Here is a 26,730-nt window from a genome sequence, read left to right on the forward strand (position 1 = left end):
ACCAAATCATTTTATGGGGCCCACAAAAGCAAATTATGTTTGTCAACTTCCATGATTCTGGCTAAAATCTGTACCGAAATGTCCAAATAGTCAGATGCAGTCAATGTGCAACTGCAAAAGCATTTTTTTTTATGATTCCCAAACCCCTTTTTACACTAATGTGAAGAAAAGCTGGATTTCAAAACTAGTTATCCCTCAATATGTTCTATCTAGGTAATAACGATTAACGATTAATTCAACGATTTATTTGGTTTTACGGTCATAACGGGCCTCGGAAGGAAATTGTACCTCCAACGTTGCCGGTGACATAAATAAGTTTGACACACTCGCAGTAACGCAAAGTATGAACAACTGTCGCGGCGACCGGTTTGACTTTTGGACTGGAGGCTGTCCCGACTGCGGTCCTTTTCCATACGGCGCATTTGACGCCACTTTGGAGAAAGAACGTTTCTTGTTCAGTGTTTTGCCCTGAATCCAAACATGTCCGCAAAACGCACATCGATCCGAGGCACGACCCTCGTCACCGTGACGACCCTCATTTTAATTAATCAGCCGATGAATTGGCTCTCAGAATTTTATCCCGGTAAATATCCTTGTTTTATGAAATGGCATTGTCCCCTTTCAAATAAACTGATTAATAATCACAACTGGCATCAAAAAAACACCCCCCCCCCCCCACTTGTCATGCGACATCATCATGTCACTTCCTGTCAGCTGACCTGACAATAATGAATTGTATCAATAATCCCTGAAAGAAAAAACAAAAGGAGAGGGAGTAGAAAAAAAGGTAACTAAATAATAATATAGGAAAAGAAGACCAAAAAGACAAAGCACTAGCTGTAAACAAGTTCAATCATTCTATACCTAGAACAATGGCATTCGATATGGGGAAGTCGTGGTACACCCCGTGAGGGGAGGGCAGGACAAGAAGCATGCAGCAAAAGGGGCGTGAACCCGGCTGGACGAACCGTCCCAATTATAAACGTCGAGAGCACCGGAGCGTGAGTGAGGGGATACCCGAGAAATTCGCATCGTCGGAAGTTATTTGGACCCACACCCGGCAAATAAATCCCCGGGGTGCGTGTCCGCGGACACGCGCGAGTGAATTGACAGCGTTTCACATGCGCAATAACGCTCCGAAGGGTCCCGTCATCGCAGCGCCTGCGCCCGCGCCCGCCGCGCTCAATCGAGAGGCGCATCCCGTGCCGAGGGACCCGGGCCCGCCGAGGCGCCCCGAAAACCTGCCCGACGGCATCCGAACCCCCCCCCCCCGCCCGCAACCCGATGCCCTCCAGACACGGGCGTGCGTCGTGCCGTGATTTCCGACCTCGACGGGGCCAAGGAACCTATTTTACAATTGAAAAACTGGCACAAAACGTGGATCCATTCATGACTGGATGGACTTCCTGCCATCCACTTGTTCTGTCCGTCCCTATGCCTCACTGGCATAAATAGAGGAATAAAGATCCATTTTGTCTTGGAAATCAACCATTTTTTGAGCAATTCAGTCAAATGTGGCAATTTCCCACGGCACACCTGAAGAGCGCTCGCGGCGCATCGCTCGCTGGTGTAGCGCATTAAAAGAAACGCGTTCCAATCTCAGGGGGGGCAGGCGGTCGAGACCGAAACCCGGTACGACGCCACGCCGGCCCCCCAAGAAACCCGAATATGGGCGTGTGCCTGGGGGTGACTCGTGAAAAACATATTTGCACGGAGCGGTGTGCGCGCTAAGTGAGCGATGAGGAGGCACGGCTCCCGCGGGTCGGCGGGAGAGAGGACCGCCGCACCCAGGCCCGCAGTACCGACGCCGGGAGTCGCCCCAAACTTTTACCATTCAAACAAACACAGCGGTACTGTGACGTCATCAGTCACGCGCGGAACGCTCCTTCCGCTTCCCGCTTTCGCTCGTCGACGGAGAGCCACGGTCGCCGTGGTTACAAGCTGCACGTCATGTCAACAATACGATCGCATGATCATGTCATGTGATATGATCACGACATCATACATGTCCGCTCATCGGTAGCAATGATTGACATGAAAAAAAGATAAATGCGTGTATTTGCGTGCACAAACACGTGCAGTCTTTTTGTATGTGCGTGAATGTTAGCGCGTGCGTGTGACTGTGTTTTTATACGAGCGTGTGTGGGTGTGTGTTCTGAGTCGATGTGTGCCTGTGTGTGAACGGGTGTGCGCGTGTCGCCGCCGGCAGAGAATCAACATGGAAAACGAGACGAGGAGACGTGATGAAGAGGCCAGCGGAAAAAAAGGAAAAAAGAGAGCGAGCGCGACAGAGCAACAAAGGGAGGAGCCCGCCGAGAAACACGAGCGCACGTCCGATCGGCCGCAGAAGAAGAAAAAGAAAAGACCAAAGCGAAAACATCCGACATGCTGACGCCCGGCTGGCGAACGTCTCTCGACGGCCGGCGGGGGGCGCGGCTGAGGAAGAGGAGGACGAAGGGCAGGCTAGGAGGAGGCGAGCGCGCGAGCGGCAGCCGGACCGAAGAAGAGATGCCGACTCGGCAGAAAATATCACGTCGGAGGCCAGCTGAGCGACGTTAGGCGGCGAGCGGCGCCACTCGCAAAAGCGGACAAACGGAAAACCGACAAAGGCTCCCGGCCGGCCGACGCGCATTTGATGAAGACGACGACGACCCGCGGCTGATGTCGGGCCAACGCACGCACACAAAAACAACAGCGGCAGCACTTGTGTGTGCGTGTCAACGTGAGTCTGTGCGTCTCTTTGTGTCCATGCGAGACTGTGCATGAGTGTGTTACTGTGTGCGTGTGAAAGTGTCTGTTTGTGATGCGTCTTTTTGCGTGCGATCGCGTGAGGGCTTCGCAGTCAAATTGAATCGGGATCGCCGATTTCGGTTGCCACAATTAAACGAGCCCGATCGCGGGCGATTTCCGACATTGCCAACGCGGGCACCGCTGGGTACGAAGGGCGCTTCGTTTGCAGCGGCGCCCGTGTCGTCTTTTCAAACGGTACCGAAGCCGGAATTCCGTCGAAGCGTTTGGAGCGCAGCGCTCAAGCCGAGCCTCTTTTCTTTGTATTTCTACATCAAAAGAATTCTGACTTCAGGACCCTTTAAATCGACGACGCCCGCAGCCGAGTCAGCCGAACGCCGGGGGCCGACGCACGGTTTAGGCTTCATCCGGCGCCGGCGCCGATGGCCGATGTCCTCATGTATGAAGCTTTGGCTTCGAAAACGGTCTTCTCAGCACGTCGGCGTGTCACGGTAAGACACGATTAACAATCGTCGTCGCGGCTGCCTCGACTTCAGCTTTTCGGCCGGCCTGACGGTGGGGAAAAAAACTAACGATCGCCGGGAGGAAATCACGAGTGCGGAGTTCTTCGTAGTCTGCGACCGACCGACGGTCGGCGGAGACGCGCCCGTCCTGCGCGACACACGACGCCGACGAGGATTTCCGAATGGAAAGCGCTGCTTTTTTGCGTTTTATGCATGAACTGTATTTGCTTCCATGAAGTTGCAATTCAAGATTGCGCATTTATTCACTTCGACCTTGCTAAAGTAGAATTTGGGGCAGATTTTTGGTTTTGTTAGTATCGTCTATCATTTATTCTTATTTAAAGCTTCGTTTTTCATTGAAAAGTAGTGCAATAAAAATAAAGATTTTCCCCTAACGTAAGGGAATAATCGTAATTACAATATTGATAAAAAATAATCGGGATTATTATTTTGGCCGTTATCGTGCAGCCCGCGTCTGTGTGTGTGTTTACTTGCGATCATGTGTGCAAGTGTCATACGTGTCCACTCATCAGTCGCGATGTAGCTTAGCGTGTAATTGTGCGCGTTCGTGTAATGATATGTGTGAAAAGTGTCTGTGTGTTAATGTGAGCTCGTTGTGTAATAGTGTCTGTTTGTGTGTGCACGTGTCATTGTGCATGTGCGTGTTTGGTGCCCGTGTGCTTTTGTTCCCAATTGCGCACGCGCGCTCCCCACCGACGACGCTCGCTAACCTTTCATCTTCGTACATTCGGACGTGCGGCGATGTTTTTGATGTTGTGGTTTTTCAACTAACCCGTTTTCTCTCTCATCGTGCGCAGACGCGGCGACTGCAGCCCGGCGCCGAGATTTGCGGCGCTTACGCAAGCCGGCGTTCCAGATGGAGGAAATCAAGAGCGTCTCGTACACCGGCTGACGGACACTTTTGCCTCGGAAGCGTCCGGCGCCGCCGCCTCCGGGAGCGTTCTGACCGCGTTCTGCCGGTTTGCGTCGGCGGCTGAGGATGAAGGACGTGAAAAGCATTTTCCAGTGAGAGGAAACGGACGAGAGTCGCGCGATGCGGGCTCTCGTTCAGGGCGCGGCGGCGGCGGCGGCCCGGGTGTCGTCCTGGAGTTACGCGCTGGTTCTGCTGGGCTGTCTCCAGCAGATCCGATCCGTCCGGGCCGGCGTCCGCGCGACGGGCCGGGACTCCTCCCGCGAGGTCGGCTGCCTGCGCGCGGCAGACATCCTGAGCTGCGCCGGGCTGGGCCTGGACCGGGTCCCGGAGGACGTGCCCGCTTGCGCGGTCACTTTGGACCTGAGCCACAACCGTCTGGCGGCGTTGCGGGGGCACAGCTTCGAGGGGCTGCCGCATCTGCGCGCAGTACGATTGGCGCACAACCGACTGACGAGCATTCGGCCGGGCGCCTTCCGGAACTCCTCCGGGGTGCTGCTGCGACACCTGGACTTGTCGTCCAATAGGCTGCGGGCCGTAGAGGAGGCCTACTTCCGGGACCTTCCCGGTCTGGAGGAGCTGCTGCTCTTCGACAACCTCCTGGTGAAGGTGGAGAGCGACGCCCTGGTGGGATTGGGCGGCCTGCGCAGGCTCTACCTCAGCCACAACAGACTCCACGATTTTCCCTTCTCGTCCGTCCGCGAGCACCCCGAGCTGGTCTTGCTGGACCTTTCCTCAAACGGCCTTCTCCGGCTGCCCCTGGAGAACCTCACCAGCCTCCCGGGTAGACTCCAGCAGGGACTCTACCTTCACGCCAACCCGCTGGTGTGCGACTGCGCCACGTACCGAATGTTCCGCCTGTGGGAGCTTCGAGGCTACGCGTCGGTCACGGACTTCCGGGAGAACTACACCTGCCTGATGTACGGGGTGCGCGGACTCTCCGCGCGCTTCCTCCCCAACTTCCCCCAACCGTGCAACGCCACCGCCGTGACGCCGCAGTCAAGCGGCGTCACGGTGAAAGCGGGGCGGCCGGCGCTGCTCCACTGTAGCGCCACGCTGACCGGGAAGCACGTCACCTTCTTCTGGGTCTCCCCAACCCAGGAGTACGTGGCGCCGCCCGGCAACAACGGGTCACTGAAGATGTTCGCCAACGGGAGTCTGGAGATCGTGGCGGCCCGAGCGGAGGACTCCGGGGTCTACCGGTGCATGGCCCTCGACCCGGTCGGGAGGCGCAACGAGACGCGGGAAGTGAAGGTGACCGTGGTGACGCGCCACGCCGGCGACGATCGCGAGTCCTTCAACACCGGGTTCACGACCCTGCTGGGCTGCGTGGTCAGCCTGATCCTGGTCCTCATGTACCTGTACCTGACACCCTGCCGCCGCCGCCCCCCCCGCAACAAGGGGGCCGCACCCGCCGGCAACGAGGCCGGGCCGGAGAGCGCCCGGTCCTCCGTCCTCGGCCCCGCCCCGCCCGCCGGCGCCGAGGGCCCGGACCGCAAGGTCAGTACCAACAAACACGTGGTCTTCCTGGAGCCAATCAAAGAGCATCAGAACGGGCGGCTCGGGGCGGCACAAGGGCACGCGTGGCCGGGCTCGCTTCCGGAGCCCGAGCCCGCAGCAAAAGCTCCGGCGGGACGCCGCTTTCCCGGACACGTCCCTGGTGTTGCCATAGCGACGTGACTCTGAGAACTACGCCGGCGCCATCCTGTCTCACACCGCCGACGCCCTCTTCCCGCACCTCCGCTTTGCCTTCAAAGTGACTTTTTGTCAGCCAAGAACCGACCACACCGTGCCGGGGCGGACGACGAGCCGAAACACCAAAGATGGCCAACGAGCAACTTGGGGGGGACTCGTCGTGGTCACAAAGTAAAACCTTTAAAGCGCGCGTCTACCTTTATGAACCTTTTCCGCAGACGCCGCCGGCGTCCCATTAGCGCGGCTCAAAATAGAAACTCGTCCGGTTGGCTTTTGATCGTCGAGCAGAACGACATCAATAAAAGACGGGGAGCACTTTGGAGGTTTCGTCTGCTAATGTTTGGGCCGCGCTCGCTGCATCCTCCCCGCACGACCTCCACTTACTGTCTCGCTCGCTCTGCGCCTAATAAAGTGATCCCGACCGAAAGCCCGCCTCATCCTTTCACGAGCTTAGCTTAGCCATCCCAAGTTCAGAATGGGAATGAAAATCATCTTTTTGGACCGAGTGTGTTAAAAACACACAAGGCACGACAAACGCGGCGCCACGACAAAATATACAAAATATACATTTGTCGGTGTGCGACGTGAAATGACAACAGATGACAACAGAGTACACATTTCACTTGTAACGTTTCTTTTGTAATTGTTTCGCTTCCCTTAGAACTACCTCAATGCGTCTTTTAATGTGTGTTATAAATACAATTCATTATTACTTTATAGGCCTTTATAGAGTCATATGGATTTTTTTTTAGGCTGACTAAAATCCCGATAACTGATTAATCGGCAGATTAATTTCAAAAAATAGGATTGCAGCTATCGAATATTTGAGTATCCTACTCAATATTTTATCGAGTAAACGAGTATCTGCTTACGTAAAAATGTTTAAATAAAATTTGAAATTAAAAACTTGAAATCAAATTTATTTATGTTTTTTTAATTAAAGAGCAATTTTGAATACGGCCGCACGGTGGACGACTGGTTAGAGCGTCGGCCTCACAGTTCCGAGGACCGGGGTTCGATCCCCGGCCCCGCCTGTGTGGAGTTTGCGCGTTCTCCCCGCGCCTGCGTGGCTTTTCTGCGGGCGCTCCGCTTTCCTCCCGCATCCCAAAAACACGCGTGCTAGGTTAATTGAAGACTCTAAATTGACCGCAGGCGTGAATGTGAGTGCGAGTGGTTGTTTGTTTCTATGTGCCCCGCGATTGGCTGGCGACCGGTTCAGGGCGTACTCCGCCTCCTGCCCGATGACGGCTGGGATGGGCTCCGGCACGCCCGCGACCCGCGTGAGGAGAAGCGGCTCACAAAGTGGATGGATGGAATTTTGAAGACGCAAGAAAAAAAATAACCGATTTCACTTCAAAATTGCCGACCAATTGGTTTTCTTTTTTCGATAATCAACCTTTTTTTTTTCTTATATTCACATTGAGCATCAAACAATTTTCTCGTCTCTAAACATTTTCAGCGAGGCAATTTCAAACAAAAACAAATAAAATAGAACGCGGCATTTGTTGTAAGTATAAAAAAAACAAGGCATTCATTACAAAAGGCATAAACAGCCCCGATGTGTTGTGCACCTTAACTTGAGCAGCTAGCATTTGAGCAGGTGACGTCATACTGTCGAGGTTGGCGGCTGTGCGTCGATGAGCTTCGAGACCAGCTGACTACACTCAAATGAAGACGCCGAGAGGGGAAGCGCCCATTTATACAAATAAGACAAGGGCATAACATGAAGGAATACTCGGAAGGATGTGAAAGACTCTTAATTGTTGGCCGACTCCGGCCGCGGAATGCCACGGAACGCGCCCGGCCAAGCTTGTCGCAAACGCCAAGTGCCAAATGCGTACTCAAACACGGGAACGAGCGCGCGACTTCGAAAGCACGCTTCTCCACAGGTTCCACACAGACCAACTGTAAGGCTTAAAGAACGTCATTAGTACGTAACGACATCAAACAAATGAGCCGCAGCTGTCAATCAAATCTGCGCGGAGTCACGGAGAAAGGCAGCGATCGCAGCGGCGCCACAAATGAGCACAATTCCAACATAGGTCACTCAATAGTGTACTCGATGTGGTTCAAAGACGCACGCGGTCACCGCAGTGCTGTACAAATCCAAATACGGCAGCGGAACACGTCGATCGCCTTCACCGCTCCGTGGTACTTCGGAGCAATTGGCCGCAACGCAGCACGTCGTCTTTCCCCCCCTGAAATCATTTTCTCTGACCTCATCGCCATCTTTTTTGTGGTGTATAACGCGGTTTGCAAACTATAAGAACGCGGGAGTATAAAGAGGCCTCAGGGTTAGGGACAGCGCAAGCAGACGCGTTAGCCAGAGCATCCGCGATCCGTTCACAAATTGTGGCGTAACTGGCCCGGCGCTGCCTCCTCGTCTTAGCAAAGCTGTGTTCGCCATCTGTCATCCGTGGCTCCCGCGCCGCTCGCAACTTCACTTCGAACGCCCTGTTCACACCGATACCCAGCGGTTGGAGTTCCTCGGTCAAGCCTCCCGGAATGACGGCGAGCTCCGGGTTATTGCCCTCAGTCGAACGGTGACCGCGGAGACGCTTCTCCCGGCTGCTCTTTGCTCCTTAATCCATTAATCCTTCCGTCCGCCTCGCCTCGTTTCCGCGGAAACTCAGCTTCGTCTTCTTTTCCTGCTTCCTCCACTTGCGAACCGTGGATTCGTTGATCTCGAATTCTCTCGCGGCTGCTCGATTCCCATGTTCCTCCGCGGAACCGATAGCTTGCGGTGTAAACTGTGCTTCGTAAGCGCGTCTCTTCATAGGTGCCGTTTTCGACTGCGGTCAAGCCAGCCTCCGCTCGTCAAGTAGCAGTCGAGCCAGCCGGCCCCAATTCTGTTCATACTAGGCATTACGGTAATCGGTCGCCAACTCGAGGCCAAAGCCACCTTCAAAATAAAAGCTTCCCAATAATATGGACGTCAGTGCTCTTCGGTTAACGAATGCAACCATTTGAATCTTGAGATACATTAAAAAATGTAGTTTATTTGATATCTTAGGAAAAATGAATGCTAAACGGACTGCACTTCTATCGCACTTTATCTACATCGTCACAGTGCCCAAAGCGCTTTACAAAGCTTCACATTCACGAATCAATGGGCGACTGCTGCCATGCGAGGCGCCGCCAGGCCCACCGGGAGCAAATTAGGGTTCAGCGTCTTGCCCGAGGACACTCGGGCAAGACGCCGTCGTAGCAGGGACTCGAACCTGTTCTACCTACTGACCCAAAGCCACCCCAACATAATCCCATTGGTATCGCGAGTCCAGATCTGTCTGTGTGACAGACCACCAAGGACTGCACTAAAAGAGGTTTGATGAAGATCTGATATTGTATTTCAAAATAAAAGTCTGCATATTTTGCTGTCATGTATATATATATATATTTATATATACATATACACATACACACACACGTATATGTGTCACTTGGGTCGCTTTTGGGTGTGCCATAGCCCATCCCTGGTTGACTTGGGGCGAGGGGCATTGTACACCCTCAACTGGTCGCCAAATACTTTTGTAACGAAAGAAAACCGGACGCCAAAATAAGCTATTGATTGGGCGCTTCGACGGTAAGCCGACTCGAGCGGACGAGGATGGGTGGGGCTGGGGCGGAGAGGTTTTGGATTTCCGGAAGGGCTGGGATCAGGCTACATCCTGAAATGGGATCCTGCCCACAGAGCACAAATCAATAACGGGACCAAGCAACAGAAAACTGCAGTGGCGGCGGACATGAGCCCACAAGCAGAATGAAAAGCACGACACTAAAATGCTTTTGCTGACTAAAAACTGGTTCTGGTGATTTTTGGTTTTTTTCCTGGCGGGCGGGGTTGGTGGCAGAGGGAGCAGCGGCTTCCTCCAGGGTGTCCTCCGTTGACATCGTTTCTTGCTTTCTCGTCAATTCATCAACAGAGATGTTCGCATGTGCCAGAGATTTCTGTAAATCTTGAGGCGAGACACACGGATTCTTCTACACCTCATGAAGAATTTTGCACTGTGCTTCTGCAGTCATCTTTCCAGGAAGGTCACTCCTCGGGAGAGTAGCGACGATGCTGAACTTCCTCCATTTAAAAATCTGCTGGGTAACGCTTCTTAAGAATAGAACATTCTAAACGGCAGTTTTTTCTGGGGCAACCGTCGCATCGAATGGCACAGGCGACTCCAGTCACCACTTGACTCCAGTTGCCGATTTTCCGACTCGCTAAAATGACGTGACTCGACAAGTCATCCTGTTTACATAAAAAAAAAATGTTTGTTTTGTTTAAAGGTAGTGGGGCTCGCGTTTATGAGAGACAAGTCATTGTTGGTGTGGTGTGCACCGCCAACCTTGCAACCCAGCACGACGCGATGAGGCGGAGCGCAGACGATCACAGAGGAAGCGCCGAAGAGGACGACGACATTTGGAGTCAAGCATAATGTTTACGGTCGCATCGGGAAAGAGACTACGGCAAGTCAAAGAGACTATGACATTTAACTTCAGCCGTGACTTTTAAAAGCCGCATAGACAGCTGAGCTACGTGAACTTCCCAATTTAGCGCACCGAAAGCTGATCAAACATGAAGTCTGCTCCACGTCGGTCAAGACATCAAAGTAACAGACAGTACGGAGAACCACGGCATTCAGCAAAATATGGATCGGGCGTGTTAGCACAGACGCCGCCTTGAGCGCGCAGACTCGTTACTGCGATACGTCACCACGTCGGCCATATTTGATGTGGCAGATCCAGTGAACTGACTTCATAAAGCGACAACATTAATGCCGCTCCTTCACACACAAACACGAATGTTGTGTATTTGGGAAAGAGATAGGTACCCAAAAACATTGTTAAATCCAATGCTTATGTTTTCTTCGGGAGAAACAATAGCCTTTTTCTAAATGCAAATATGTACAGGAGTACATTTTATTTCATCCACTCAGCTGCTATTCATTCAACTATTGTTCTATTATTGTAATATTCTTTGCACAGTACTGTTGTGTGTCATGCTCAAAATAAACTTAATAGAATTTTTTTTTTTCTTTTACATCATCATTGATGGAAAAAGACCATTTCCAAGGCAGTTTCACAGATCCAGCAATGCCCGGCAACATCGATCTCGCACCACACAAACGTTCTGTTCAAGATGTCTCCAAACAAAGTAGCGGTAGAAGTCGGACATTCGCCGGCCCCACACCTCCACTTTCGTGACTATTTTCTTGGCTCTACAGTGGACCGACCGCTGCTATACGAGGGGGAGGGGGACCAAGCCCCACCGCCAATAGTGAAAATATTCCATTATATAGCGCACACACGCACACACACACACATACTGTGTGTATACAGTGGGGACAGAAAGTATTCAGACCCCCTTAAATTTTTCACTCTTTGTTATATTGCAGCCACTTAATACAATCATTTAAGTTTATTTTTTTCCTCAGTAATGTACACACAGCACCCCACACGCAATTGTTGAATTTTTTGCAGATTTATTCATAAAGAAAAACGGAAATATCACACAGCCATAAATATTCAGACCCTTTGCGGTGACACTCGTATATTGAAGTCGGGTGCCGTCCATTTCTTCTGATCATCCTTGAGAAGGGTCTACACCTTCACTGGAGTCCAGCTGTGTTTAATGATACTGATTGGACTTGATGAGGAAAGCCACGCCCCTTGATGAGGAAAGCCACGCCCCTGTGAGTGACCTTACAGCTCACTCACAGTGCATGTCAAAGCAAATGAGAATCATTGCCTGAAGAGCTCAGAGACAGAATTGTGGCAAGGCACAGATCTGGCCAAGGTTACAACAAAAAATCTGCTGCACTTATATATTCTTTCCCATTCTTGCTCGATGTACAGATTCAGCTGTTCAACATTCCGGGGTCTTCGTTGTCGTATTTTACGCTTCATCACTGCGCCATGGATTGTCAATGGGAGACAGGCAGACCAGTCTAGTACCCGCACTCTTTTACTACGAAGCCACGCTGTTGTAACACGTGCAGAATGTGGTTTGGCATTGTCTTGCTGAAATAAGCAGGGGCGTCCACGGAAAAGACGTTGCTTGGATGGCAGCGTATGTTTCTCCAAAACCTGTATGTACCTTTCAGCATGAATGGTGCCTTCACAGATGTGTAAGTCACCCATGCCATTGGTACTAACACAGCCCCATACCATCACAGATGCTGGCTTTTCAACTTTGCGTCCATAACAGTCCGGTTGGTTCTTTTCCTCTTTGGCCCGGAGGACACGACGTCCACAATTTCCAAAAACAATTTGTTGGCTCATGGACTCGTCGGACCACAGAACACTTTTCCACTTTGCGTCAGTCCATCTTAGATGAGCTCCGCCCCAAAGAAGCCGGCGGCGTTTCTGAGTGTTGTTGATCAATGGCTTTTTCTTTGCATAGTAGAGTTTCAAGTTGCATTTCCGGATGTAGCGCCAAACTGTATTTACTGACATTGGTTTTCTGAAGTGTTCCTGAGCTCACGTGGTGATATCCTTTACACATCGATATCGGTATTTTGATGCAGCAGCCGCCTGAGGGATCGAAGGTCACGGGCATTCAAGGTCGGTCATCGGCCTTTCCGCTGAAATGCAGTGATTTCTCCAGATTCTCTGAACCTTTTGATGATATTGTGGACCGTAGGTGATGAAATCCCTCAATTCCTTGCAATTGAACGTTGAGGAACATTGGAATTGGGGTTGTACTAAATACTCAGCAAAGGGTCTGAATACTTATACTTTACGTTTTAATAAATCTGCAAAAATGTCCTTTTTTATCTGTCAATATGGGTTGCTATGTGTACATTAATGAGGGGAAAAAAATTATTATTTTAGCAAATGGCTGCAATATAACAAAGAATGAAAAAATTAAGGGAGTCTGAATACTTTCCGTACCCACTATGTATTTACTAACCCCAAACTTACTTGAATAATTGTGGATTTACTGAAAGTAAGAACATTAGTGATTTCCCTCCCCCCCAAAAAATTGGAAAACAATCTGCAAATAGGTGAATCGGTGGGTACTGAATGGTGAATATGCGGGGCTCCACCGTATAGATCAATACAGACGTATACTGTAGGTGATTGTAGATTCGGGGTGGGACACTGCTGGCTTTAGTACGCTTTGCAATGTACAATACGCCCTGAGAGACTGTGTTTTTTTTTTGTTGGTTTGTTAAATAAAACCAAACATGGCCTTGATGCAGTTGCGGCTTGGTGTTGTTTAAGTGTTGTTTGCATTTTCCACTAATAAAGCACAAAAGCATCAATTCCGGATAAAACAACTGATTGATTATGTTCTGTCTGTTATGTTCAGTTCTAACGCTCTTCTCACGAGTTTGAAACGTCACGCTCATTTTGCCGCTCGGAATTTCGGCCTGTCCGAGTTTATCGACGGAAATGTTCGACTGAAACTTGTCAGCAGACTAAACCGATAAGTTGAGAAATAATTAAGTTCTACTGTTTTACTCGAATTGAAGGCGTTTCTTAACCACATTTTCTGGTAGCGATATAACACAAAAGCGTTCCCAAAGAGGACGTTTTTCCACACACCAAAAATTCATTTCAAACTCAGGTTGAAGTGGCCGGTCACACCATTTTTACAGACTCTCCTTTCTGAACAAATCTTGTCACGTTGCTAAAACATGCATGGCTGTAACAGTAGATTTATCTCGACATATGGATGCGTGCGTGTCGATCAGGGGCGTCAAACTCATTTTTGTCAGGGGCCACATCGTAGTTATGACTTCCCTCGGAGGGCCCGTATAAATGAAAGATTACCTCCTCTACTGTATTTACATACAGTACACGCAACACATTGATGAATAGCCAGTTTTGAAATCAGACGCCGATAAACACGTTTTTCAACTATTACATTTCTTTTCAAAGGGTAACAAAAAAAACATGCTTGAAAACATCTCAATGGTATTACACCCGAACACAATGAGCAATTTGGATTTGTTTTCGCGGGCCACAGAAAATGATGTGGCGGGCCGGATCTGGGCCCCCGGGCCACCAGTTTGACACCTGTGGTGCAGACGAACGCCTGGATGGACAGCGAGCTGCCGACGATTCCATTCAAGTGTATCACGATCAATAACAAGCTTGCAAAGAAGATTCCTTGATGGACTTCGATCAGGCCAAAGTGGAACGTGCACGCCAGTAATGGACGCTCAGCACGTGCACGTGGGAAGGCAGAGCGCGCACACTCGCACGCGCAAACTCATGAAAAGCAACACAATAACATTTCATAACTGTACAGCTACACAACATTCGACACGTTTGGTATTCGGATCTGCAATTGGCTGGTTCGGGGCGTACCCCGCCTCTGGCCCCAAGATAGCTGGGATCGGCTCCGGCACGCCCGCGGACCCGCGTGAGGAGAAAGCGGTTCAGACGATGGATGGATGGATTCAAGAAATACCAGTGGACGTTTGTCTCCACTTTTCCCTGTACCACGCGGCGTCCATTACGGAACTTGCTGAGGTTTCCCATCATGCACCACTCTGCAACCGCCTCTTTGTGGGACAACCGTCAACGTTTCACTCCACGCACACGCTCATGACATCCTCATCATCATCCTCATCATCAACGTACACACTCTAGTCCAATGCTTCTCAAAGGTTTGACACCAAGTGCCACCTTAAAAAAAAATCATCGAAATACAACAACATAGCAGTCCTATATATTCATCAAAAAGCAGTTTTATTTGTATAAAGTATATTTATGTTTGCTTAAATATACTGTGACGGAAAGAGAAAGTACTTCAAGAATGATTCAATACAAAATGTATTTCACCAAAAAGTTTTTTAAAAGCAACCAGTTACACATTCAATGTTAAATGTGCTGCACTTAAGAGTTAAATACAACTGAACTGTACTACAATAAAATGTACTCTACTTTATTTTTTCATTGATTTATTTTATTTTTATTTTTTTATTTTTTTTACAAAAGTTTGAGGCTATTTGAGGATCTACAAGTTTCATTTTAATGTTTGATTGTATTTCAGATTTTCAAAGTTGCAAATGACATTTGTGTTTAATTTAGTGATTTTTTTTTTTTTTTTTTTTGCATACTGGAGGGAGCCCATGTACAACTCGTGGTACTCGTACCACACTTGGAATCATATCATATTCTTCGTATAAGAAAAAACGAGAACAAAAATTGGAAAATGGAATTGAGGAAAAAATTCACAGAAGAATATTTAATTAATCCGATAGAACTTCAAAAGGCAAAACATCAGTTAGATGTTATCTTATCAAAAAGAACAGATTTTCTTCAACAACAGTTAAGATTCACTAAGTTTGAGTACAATCATAAATCGGGAAAATTCCTTGCGAACCAACTTCAGCGCAATAAAGAAAAGTCATTAATTACAGCCATACAAGATTCAAACGGCAACTGTAAACAGTCACCGCGAGAAATAAATTACATTTTTTACAATTTTTATAGCAGCTGATACGCATCTTCGAACAACCCAGATCAAAAAGAAATTGAATCTTTTATTAAGGATCTAAACATCCCTCAATTAAATACACAAATTAAAGACCGCCTTGATGTTCCTTTAACCATCACAGAATTACACAACGCATTAAAAAATATGCAACCGGGACGGAGGCCGTCGCCTGGCCCGGACGGAATCCCTGTTGAATTCATGAAACATTTTTGGCCTATACTAGCGCCTCTATTTTTCAGAACAGTCAAGGAGATAAAGGATAAGGGTAGAATTAGTAGCCATATGAACACAGCTTCAATTAAGTGAATACTAAAGCCAGGTAAAGACCCCACTCTCCCGGCTCATTATCGGCCCTTATCACCGATTAATGTAGATATTAAGATTCATCTCGAAAGCCCTCGCAGCGAGACTTGAAAAGGTACTTCCGTCGATAATCCACTATGACATGACCAGACAGGCTTCATTAAAGGTAGAAGTTTCACAAATAATGTCAGACGTCTGCTGAATTTTTAATAAGCGCGTCACAGCGTAAAAATCTAAACGCAATTATCATGTCACTTGACGCAGAGAAATCTTTCGATAAAGTTAACTGGGCTTTCCTGTTTGCAGTACTTCGCAAATTTGGCTTTGTAGATTCAGAGGGTTAGGGTTAGATTGGATAGCAACATTATACAATTGGCCGAAAGCGACAAGTCACCGCAAATAGGATCACTTCACGAAGTTTTACATTACAAAGAGGAACCAGACCAGGATGTCCACTCTCACCAATGCTATTTGCAATATTTATCGAACCTCTTGCTGCCGCTATATGTCAGAATGCTAATATGAAAAAACAAAACAAAAAAGCTATCTGCTCACTAGTGACGGAACACAAAATCAATCTATATGCTGATGATATTCTTCTTTACTTACAGGAACCCAAGTGTTCTCTTCAGGCAGTCTTCAATCTCATTAAACATTTTCACAAATATCAGACTAATCTATTAGCTGGACAAAATCAACAATACTCCCAAGAACAGCAAACTCACGGACTCCTGCAGATCAAATCCCAGAGTACCCTATTCCTATCAGAAACATTAAGTATTTAGGTATCAATATTTCGTCAAAACCAATTTCAATGACACACCACTTCTGGAAAAAATCTCAGCTGATTTAAAAATGAAAACCTTACCTCAAATAAATGATTTTCAATGATTCCATTTAAGCCCACATTTAAATGGTTTCCAACCTTAGATTCTGCTGGAATACATTTTTATTCAAAAAATAAGAAAAATAGAATCGGTCCATCTACTCTTCAGAAAAGTAAACAGGAGGGAGGCCTAAATGCTCCCAACATTAAACACTATTATTTAGCTAACCAATTCCAATAGCTCATCAAATGGTTGCACCGCAGTGACGAGTGTGATTCTTGGCTAGAATTGGAACAAACAGACTGCAACAACATCAAACTACCAAAACTCACATTTGTTTCTACGAGTCTTAAACGCCATAAATCTTTCAAGAATCCAATAATCGCATCCACCTTAAGGGCTTGGTGGCAAAGTTTCGAATCGACAGGATCTCAATTAGCTCCCAGTATGCTCTCCCCAATCTGGCATTATCCAGATTTCGAAATTAATAATATACCCCCTTCATTTTAGTACATGGGAACAACATGGAATTAACCACCTACAACAACTATTTAACAATAATGTTTTTAGGACACGTGATGAACTGTTCCAAGAATTCCAAATAACACCCAGAAACTTTCTTCAATACAATAAATTAAAAGCAGCAATTTAAAAAATAAATAAATAAATAAAATAAAAAAAAATTAAAAAAAAGAATACCAACACTCCAGCGCACCCTCGAACTGCGGGTCTGGGTGGGATGGTCCTCTTCGTTGGTGGTTGTCCGGCCTAATGGGCCCGACCTGCAGGAGCCATGGCTTTTCCTCACTCACTCGGCACACACTCACACCATTCACTATATATATTTTTCTCACTAAACACATCTGGGCACATACACATATTCAGAGGGTTCCTGGGGGACCGGTACGGGATCGGGAGGGTGTGGGTGTCGGATCGAGTTTCAGCACGTCTGTGCTGTTTCCCAGCCCGTGTGCCCCGCCTTCTGCCCTGGATTCTAAATACATCACACACACTCCCCATGTTTTAATGCACCACATACACCTACTAGTCGTGGGTGGGTAGGGGGGTTGGCTGTTAGGCGGTAGTGCCTGGCAGACCTGCCTCCACCCCAGGTCCCCAGTCGGTAACAGCGGGGGAGGTGGGTCTCACTTACTTGCATGGCGGCGCTCCTGAGGGCGGATGACTACTTGGTGTTGGGGCTGACCTCTCATGCCCCGTGGCTGCTCCTTGGGTTCCTCCCCCTTGTCGGGCGCCCCTATCCGCCCTCCTTTCCAACAAACAAGGGACACTCTCCCGCCCTCGGGCTGGGCGGGGACTGGCTGAATTGCAGGCCCTGTGGGTTGGGGGGGCATCTTGCTCTACTGGGTGTGGAGGGGGGGGTGGTTGTCTGGGGGGGTGGGGGGTGAACCCCTGGGCGTGAGCCCGCCCCTCGATTGATCGGGTGGGGTCCTCAGCCGCCGAGGTGCGGCCACAGCAATTACAGAACACTTCTGTCAGTCTATGTGCATGTAAAACGGTATCGATGCACTCGCATGCATCAGCAGACACACAACCCTCGGACTCTTTCACTGGGTGTGGGGTCACGCACTTACTGCGACAAAAAACTCATGAATATGAAAATCGCTCGTGTATCCCCTTCACTTATACTCTCGTCCTGCAGACTTTTATAATTCACATAATTAATGCCACTGCACTTCAGTTGTACACTCGGTACAGATTCATTGTTGTAGATAATGATTGACTTCTCTCATCCTGTTTACAATGAGTGCTTTGTCTTTTGTCTTTGTTTCTCTCTCCCTTCAAGAAAGTTTGTTCTTTTCGATTGATCAAGTTTGATTCTCAATAAACCTCAATTATAATACCACAGCGGAAGCTTCAAAACTCCATTGTGACACAGTAAAACTGTTCCGGCATAAAAGGGATACAGATTTTCCATTCAGTTAGACCTAAAAGCCGAACAGGACAAAATAAATAAATAAATAAAATAAAGGAACGCTCATGTATGGAAAAATGGAATAAGTTACACGCGAAGAGTATGAGTGCACAAGTGTGTGCGTGTGTGAGATCACCTTGTAAAAAAACGAGTCATTTCCTGTTATGACTGACAAGAGGCAACTGGTTGATGTCAGCTTGTTTCTCAGCAAGCTGCAACGCTAATGCTAAAGCGCTAATGCTGCCATAATTAAATTTCCCGCATGCTGCATCCCGTCGAGGCGCCACGGCGACAGCGAACGCACACGCCGTTTGTCTTCCCGATGGCGGAGACGCGTTTTGAAGGAACGAAGCGGTACACGCAGCCGGCATTAGCATCATTAGGATTTGGCGAGGACGCTCACAAGGTCGCCACGGCGACAGCGTCGGCCGTAAAAGGGCCGTCGGCATCCACGCTGGGTGACAGTTGCATGAGCAACACTTACACAAAAACAGACACACGCTGCACTTTTACATATAACAAGACACACAAAGCCCCAGGTGCATTGTGGGTATATATATATATACACACACACACACACATATATATATGTATACATACATATATATATTCATATATATATCTCCACCCCCCCCCCCCCCCCCCCCCACCCCCACCCCACTCACCCCTGCCGGTCGCCATCCACGAGGACTCGAACGAGGATGCCGGTGACGGCCACCAGGATGGGATAGTGGTCCACGCTCTCCAGACCTCAAATGCGCAACGACAGCAACGTCAACACACATGCAGCACGCTTGCCGAAATGTGCGCGCGCGTACCTGGCAGTCGCAAGTTGACGACGCGGTCGAAGAGGTTCTTCTCGGCCGTCACCCGGTTTAACACCTGATTCAGCAACTGCGGCACACGAGAAGAAGGACAGGTCAACGCGGACCTCGGCGACGTCGTCCGCCGCCCGTCGTCGCGGCCACGCAGAGCGGCTCACCTGAGCCAGGCGCCGCAGCAGCAGCTCGGCGGATGGGCGAGACCAGTCCAGAAAGATCTCAGGAACCAGCGTGACCGTCATCTCCAGAACCCTCAGCAAGCTGACCGACAAGTCGAAACAGGTGGCGCACACCTGGAACGCAACATCGGACGGACGCGGCGTGGTGTCATCATGATGCCAAGCGGCGTGGCGCCGAGCGACGCGGTGTTGTATAGCGTGGCATCACGCAGCGTGGTATGTTATGCGGCGTGGCATTTTGTGGCACGATGGGGCGTTTATTACACTGTACTGGTCCCCTTCTCAAATTCTTTTTTCTTTGCATAGTTTCCGATCTTTAAGACCATCAAACAAATGTCAATGTCAGACAAATATAACCCAAGTGATCTTAAAATGCTATTTTTAAATGATGATTTCATTTATTAACTAAGGGAAAACAAATATTCAAAGTTACCTGGCCCTGTGTGGAAAAAGTCCTAACCCCCCTTTGTGAAATCCTGAATTCATTGTGGCTCATCACAATTTTTGGTTAGTTTTCACTGATCACACCCAAGCCTGATGACCTCCAGGCCGTCTCGATCAAGAAATTCATCGGTCCCGGGCCAAAAATCTCAAAAAGCTGCAACAAAATGAGATGGCGTCGCACAGTGTGCTCACCTTCAGCTGACGCGTGTCCACAAAGTTCCTCTCAGGACGCTCTGCCGCCTGTTGGATCTGCGGGAAGGACGAGAAGGCGGACCAGATGTAAGGCGGGTGCGTGTCTGCGTGGCGAAGGCGGGCGCTACCTCCTGAATCATGCCGATGAACTCGGAGAAGGCCCAGTTGAGCTGGTTGAGGACGCTGTTGAGGAAGGCGGCGGCCATGTCTTTATCCACGCTCAGCAGGCGGGCCATGTGCCTCTGCAGCAGTAGCGACGGGCACGGCTCTGCGGACCAATCGCGGCACGCCAAACGGGTCACGTGACGGAAAATCCGACGGCGAGACGATCGGACGCGGCCATAAACCGCGAGGGACGAAACTAAACGGAGCTTCGTCGTGACCGCACAAATCAAAAGGTCATATCATGACGACGACGGGGAGGGGGAACAAACGCCTTCACCAAAGAAGAAAATACAAAGTTCCTCTGGAACATAAAGTCAAAGAAGAAACTAACACGATGGATGGAAAACAAAATTCAACAAAACAAAAAAAAACTCTCTCGAATCTAAAAGTAAATTAAAAGGATCGATGAAAGAGTATTGTGGAAATTGAACCCAAAATGATGATGATGATCCTGGAAACTCAAATAAAATAAAAGTAGACGTTAGCCAAGTGGATGATTTGGATTTTGAAATTCAGGTCAAATCAAATCAAAGGAGGCACAGAAAACACTATTTTGGAAAGTAAAATAAAAATATCATCCGGAAACCCAACTGAACGAAATTTTAAAACATTTCCGGAAAATAAAAATGTATTAAATCAGATAAATAATAATAATAATTAATACGGGTACTCTATTAAACTAAACTAACGTAAAAAGTAGGTAACATTAAATGTCAATTGTACATAAATAGAAATGGAAAAATCAAATAAACCAACAGGATGGGAAAATAAACAGTTTTCAACTAAAATCAAATGAAAACAAAAATAGTTGAAAGTCAAATAAAAGAAGCTAACAAGATGAATTGGGGGGGGGGTCAACTCCAAGAAAAGGAAACTAAAAAAAAAAAGAGAAATAAAAAACAAACTTACTCTGGAAACTAGCAACAGATAAATCCCCTTCATGAGCATGCCAGCGACCACAAGAGAAAGAAAAAGACGACGAGTGAGCATGCGGGACAGGAAGTACAAACAAAAAGCGCATCCCAAACATCAAAGATGGCCTCCTCCGCGCAAGCCCACCTGTCAATCGACATCACGGCCGCCCGCTCGCATGCTGTCAATCGAACGCGCGTGGGCGTGTGTGAAACGCGCACTGCGAGCGAGTCACAAAATCAACTCGCACACACGCAAGGCGGCGAACGACGAGGCAACGTGCGGCATCTGCCGTTTAGTTTGCCGAAGACTGACGCGGTTGAGCGTGAGCGCTCGGACGGCGGGGTCACCTACTCTGGAGGCTGGGCAGGCTGGCGTCCTCGGGTTTGGTCTTCAGGAGGTGAGGCAGGCGCGTGTACCTGTAGCCAAAACCGCAGCCCTGCAACACACGCACGCAACCGTGGGATCGATAAGCTTGCGTCGTATCGTGCACCAATTCCAAATGACTTGGCACAGGAACCGATCCAAAAGTGCTGATTTATTGACTATAAATGATGTAGCTTTGCTCATCTATCTACGCTCGTGACGTATAGTGTCCGGCAAAACAATTCAATGCCCTTCCACTAGATGGCAGAAGGGGTAACGAACCGAAACAGTTTGGAGACAAATCGAGGCACCAAACTCGGCAGCGTGGCGAGATCGAACATTTTTTGTCTCGGTTTGAAATCAACAATCGGAGACGGCCGAGTGCGAAGTTTGCGTTCGGCTCCTCACCCGCCACAGCCGGACCAGGATCCAGTTGGTCTGCGCCCAAGGTCTCTGCTCGTAGGGCGCCAGCAGGTTCCTCATCATGGCCACGCGTCTGAAAACACACCGATGACACTGTGACGGCGCGTGTGTGCGCGCGTGCGTGTGTGTGTGTGCGCGCGCGCGTTACTCACTGGTCCTCGGGGATCCTCTCGACCGCCATGAGGGATTGTGGGTAGCAGACGTAGCTGGCCAGCGCCTGCATCAGCGCATCTTTGATATCTACGGGACAAAAGCAGCACGCCAGCGACATCAGCGACTTTTTGGCTCCACGCGGCCCACAATTCATCGCTCGATTGGCCGAAAACGAGCAACGCGAAAGCTCAGAAAAGGACCGAAGCGATTCATGGCGGCGACCCGAGTCGGCAATTCTTCACAATTTGTCCTCTGCTATTCAAATTCCACAGCATCAGTCAATATGTGTGTGAGGGTTTTTGTTTATTTCATGTTCTTTTGATCATCTATTTTTATCTCTGTAAAACACTTTGACTGGTTAGAGCGTCTGCCTCACAGTTCTGAGGACCGGGGTCCAATCCCCGGGCCCGCCTGTGTGGAGTTTGCATGTTCTCCCCGTGCCTGCGTGGCTTTTCACCGGTTTCCTCCCACATCCCAAAAACATGCATGTTAGGTTAATTGACAACTAAATTGCCCGTAGGTGTGAATGTGAGTGCGAATGGTTGTTTGTTTCTATGTGCCCTGCGATTGGCCGGTGTACCCCGCCTCCTGCCCGATGATAGCTGGGATAGGCGCCAGCACGCCCGCGACCCGCGTGAGGAGAAGCGGTCCAGAGAATGGATGGATGAGTTCAATTCACTGGCCAAAGTCTAATATTAAAAAGATAGCTTTGCTGCCATCTTGTGGCATCTTGGGCCCATAAACTAAGTTGAAGTAAGGGGAGAAGCTTCTTTTAGTCAGGCCATAGCTTTGTCTAATAGAAAAAAGTGCTTTGACGCAATCTTGTAGCATCTGTAGGCATTTGGAACCCTTTTCCCACTGAGAGTCAAGTTGGCTTTTGTCAGCTCAGGTTAGCGGCCGGCGGCTAACTGGCTAACCGTTTCCAACGAACACCCCATCTTTCACCCAAAAACCGTTTGGGATAGGCTAACGCACGACTCTTATGAGGACAAACAAACTCAAAATGGAATTTGATGTTTGTGTGTGTGTGTGTGTGTGTGTGTGTGTGTGTGTGTGTGTGCGTGCGTGCGTGCGCGCGCGCGACCTGTCCCAACGATGCGTGGATCCGCAAAGTGTTTGGCGAGAATGCCCGCCAGCTGTGTCAAAGTGTCCTCGTAGCCTGCGGGGACAACAAGGGGGACAACAAGTCTCGTTGCTGTTGTTGGTGACAGGAAGCGGGAAACAGGAAGCGTGTGTGCGGCGTCACCTGGCAGCTGGTCCATGCTGCTGGTCAGACTGAAGTAGTTCTTGAGCGCGTTGTAGGCGTACATGGCCACGTTGAGGTAAAACTCGGGCGTGAAGGCGAACAGCGAGCCCGTACGGTCGGCGTGCTCGATGGTGCGCACGCACACGCGCAGCAGCCAGTACACGTCCAACATCTTCTCCTACACTCACACGCAGGCAAGCACCGTCAAATGTTACGCACACAAACGGACATCGGCCAGTGCGCGTGCAACTTTTAACGCGCGCGCGCACACACGTTTGTACGTACATCTCACATACACACACACATTGTGACCTTGGAGTATATGGTGGCGTTAATCCAGGCCAGCCTCCTGCTCAGGTGGTTCAACTTCTCGGCGAAAACCTTCCGACTCTTGTGGAGCTCCTCCAAGATGTCCGCCCTCTGCCGCGGCGCAAACACGGACGAGCTGTGAAAGTCATACGCGCGCGCGAACACCAGGGGAAGCGGCGAGCGACTCACCCTCGCCGGACATCGCGCCATCTTCTCGTCCGTGTCTTTGAGCGCCGCCGCGTACTCGTGAACGTCGTCGGCCACCGCCACCATCTGCGCACACAAACAACGAACCGGTTGCCACGTCTCCGTCCGACTGGACTTGAACTTGAAAAACTTTGCTTCTTTAGACCAAACGAAGAGTCTTTGTTGGACTATCGACGCCGGCGACGTATACTCGCGGTCGGCGGAACAATTCAAAGTTCTTCCACGAGTTGGCAGAAGGCCCAATGCGTAGACCACGTCGTCGGCAGGCAAACTTTTTGTGACATTCATTCGACGAACGTCGGTCGATCGGGTACACGTCAGCGGCGGCGGCGCTGCCTTCGCGCGAGGAGCGAAAGAGGACGAGACGACAGGAAGTCTGCGACAAAGTCGCCGAGCGCTACTATGACGTCGTCATGGAAACACTATAGGCGCAAGTCGGGATGTGCGGCTCCACACGGCCGAACGCGCTCAGATGAGGACGACGACGGTGCAGATGTTTCAAGAACCGACGTCAGTCTCAACAAAGACAAAATCGGCTTTCTGAGAATAGAAAAATCGAAATCAAAACAGTCAAATCTATGACATGTATTTTTGACGATACAAGTAGATAAAAACAAAGACTATTGGCTGTCACATATAACAATAAAAAAATGGTTTACTTGCGTAGCAAAGTGTATAAAATACAAATATTAGTTTATTAGCCGTTTAAGTATCCATCCATCCATTTTCTGAGCCGCTTCTCCTCACGCGGGTCGCGGGCGCGCCGGAGCCTATCCCGGCTGTCGTCGGGCAGGAGGCGGGGCACACCCTCAACTGGTTGCCAGCCAATTGCAGGGCACATACAAACAAACAACCATTCGCACTCACATTCACACCTACGGGCAATTTAGAGTCTCCAATTCATGCATGTTTTTGGGATGTGGGAGGAAACCGGAGTGCCCGGAGAAAAGCCACGCGGGCACGGGGAGAACATGCAAACTCCACCTGTTTAAGTATATAAAACAAAAATATGAATTAGACTACCGAATACACAAAACTATTACCGGTAGTTTAGTGGCTATGTAAGTACCTAAAAATAAAAAATAAAATATAATATCAGCTTATGCGGATAGAAAAATGTAAACAAATACACTCTTGGCTATGCAAGTATATTCAAATAATAAATAGTTTTTTTGGATCAATGTAAAATAAAAGCATTAAATAGCTTTTTGAGTCTCCATCCATCCATTTTCTACATCGCTCATCCTCCCGGCAGCTCGCGGGCATGCTGGCGCCTATCCCAGCTGACTTTGGGCGAGAGGCGGGTACACCCTAAACTGCTCGCCAGCCAATCGTAGGGCACACAGAGACAAACAACCATTCGCACCTATGGGCAGTTTAGATTCTTCAATGAACCTGGCATAGATGTCTTCGGACTGTGGGAGGAAAGCGGAGTACCCGGAGAAAAGCCACGCAGGCACGGGAAGAAAATGCAAATGCCACACAGGCCAGGCCGGATTTAAACTTGCGACCTCACAACTGTGAGGCAAATGTGCTAACCGGTTGCTCAACGTGGCGCCGTCTAGGAGCATGTAAAATTTACAATTTAAATATTACAATAAATAAAAAAGAAGGACGGAAGGTCATGTTTTGATATCACGCCTAAAATATGCAACTTTTTCCTTTCATATCCTGGTCTGCGTGCGTGTCAACTAACACACACAAACAAACACACACACACACACACACACACACACGTGCTGAGAACGTACATTGGTATGAAGAGAAAGCGAGATCATCCGCACCAAACTTCAATGCGGACAAGCACTGCTTCAGCCTTTTTGTCGTTTTTTTGAAACATTGTTTTTTATGACAGGCATCATGTCATCATTTCATGGTCATGATAATCAATACATTTCTGTTGTAAAAATTAAAAGTTGACGCGTAACGGAACATCAAAACATGCTTGGAATTTGTTGTGTCACGTAAAAAAAATGATTTCGATTATAACTGCGGAAGTTGATGCAAATTTGAAAGCTTGTTTGTTATCAGCGGAAACAAAGCAAATCCCAGAAGGGAAAAAAGCCCAAGAGCAAAACTTCTTTGCAATAATCTCACCGTCATTTGCTTTTTCTAAAAAAATCTATTCAAATCGGATTTTAGTGAATTAAACGTGAGATTTAATTTGAAGGCCATGTCTCGCAGCCCTCATGAAAGCGGAGTTCCTGTCAAGAGATCAAAAGCAGAAACAAGATCGCGTTCCCGTCGCGCGCTAAAAGACGCAAAAAATTCAAATCGACTAAAATGATGATGATGATGACGACGACGACGACGATGATGATGAGCGCACCTTTCCCAGCTGCTGATGCACGCTGAGGTTGTACATCATGACGATCCCGTCGGTGATCTCCAGAAGCGATTTGTCGGCCACGGGCTGATCAGACTCCTCGGCGGGTCGCCCCAGCAACAGGCCGTCGTTGCCATGGCTACCCTCGACTTGAGGGAAAAAGACACAAAAGACACGAAGAGTGCCGCGCCGGCACGGAGGACAACGAGATGATTTTTTGGTTTGCCCGTCGTCATCATTTGCGCCTATCCACTTCCTGTTTAGACAGCAAATGATGACTTCCTGTCTAGAAAGTTCGTTGTCACATTTCTGTGGGGCCAATTATGTATGACTCGTGCATACATAATTGGTGTGCAGTTGTCTCGCCATGCTGCACTATTTGCATATACCGGCCATTCGTGCCAGAGTAGCATCTGCTCCATTTGCACACGGACTGAGGAGTATCTGCAACATTAGCGCAACCGACATTGTCCCAGATGGTCGCGCTACTCGTCACTTAAACCGCATCCGCTCCTTGAAGTCTCGGCGCCCTTTGCACGACGGTCATTGCGCCGGACTATTGCAATATTAGTCATTCCAACTGCTCTCAGTGCTAGAGGACT

At 48.9% G+C, this 26,730-nt stretch overlaps 2 protein-coding genes across 2 annotated transcripts in view; one reads left to right on the forward strand and one right to left on the reverse strand.

Moving 5' to 3' along the window:
- LOC133409159 (E3 ubiquitin-protein ligase RNF123) overlaps positions 1-26,730 on the reverse strand; it is a 57,844-nt gene that overhangs the window by 4,367 nt on the left and 26,747 nt on the right. Inside the window, exons 24-36 of the mRNA XM_061688794.1 lie at positions 26,132-26,277; positions 23,785-23,868; positions 23,599-23,706; positions 23,287-23,464; positions 23,125-23,199; positions 22,040-22,127; positions 21,873-21,960; positions 21,453-21,537; positions 20,150-20,289; positions 20,022-20,078; positions 19,368-19,499; positions 19,204-19,279; positions 19,051-19,135 (exon numbers count right to left, since the gene is read on the reverse strand). Coding sequence (XP_061544778.1) covers positions 19,051-19,135; positions 19,204-19,279; positions 19,368-19,499; positions 20,022-20,078; positions 20,150-20,289; positions 21,453-21,537; positions 21,873-21,960; positions 22,040-22,127; positions 23,125-23,199; positions 23,287-23,464; positions 23,599-23,706; positions 23,785-23,868; positions 26,132-26,277 — 1,342 coding nt within the window. The remainder of the gene's footprint in view (positions 1-19,050; positions 19,136-19,203; positions 19,280-19,367; positions 19,500-20,021; positions 20,079-20,149; positions 20,290-21,452; positions 21,538-21,872; positions 21,961-22,039; positions 22,128-23,124; positions 23,200-23,286; positions 23,465-23,598; positions 23,707-23,784; positions 23,869-26,131; positions 26,278-26,730) is intronic.
- Positions 1,935-6,420, forward strand: amigo3 (adhesion molecule with Ig-like domain 3). The gene is given in 3 exon segments (XM_061688793.1): positions 1,935-2,722; positions 4,070-5,793; positions 5,795-6,420. Coding segments are annotated over 2 exon segments (1,548 nt in total). The 5' UTR covers positions 1,935-2,722; positions 4,070-4,305; the 3' UTR covers positions 5,855-6,420.

Source organism: Phycodurus eques, chromosome 10 (assembly GCF_024500275.1).
Source record: "Phycodurus eques isolate BA_2022a chromosome 10, UOR_Pequ_1.1, whole genome shotgun sequence".
NCBI classification, from domain to species: Eukaryota; Metazoa; Chordata; class Actinopteri; order Syngnathiformes; family Syngnathidae; genus Phycodurus; species Phycodurus eques.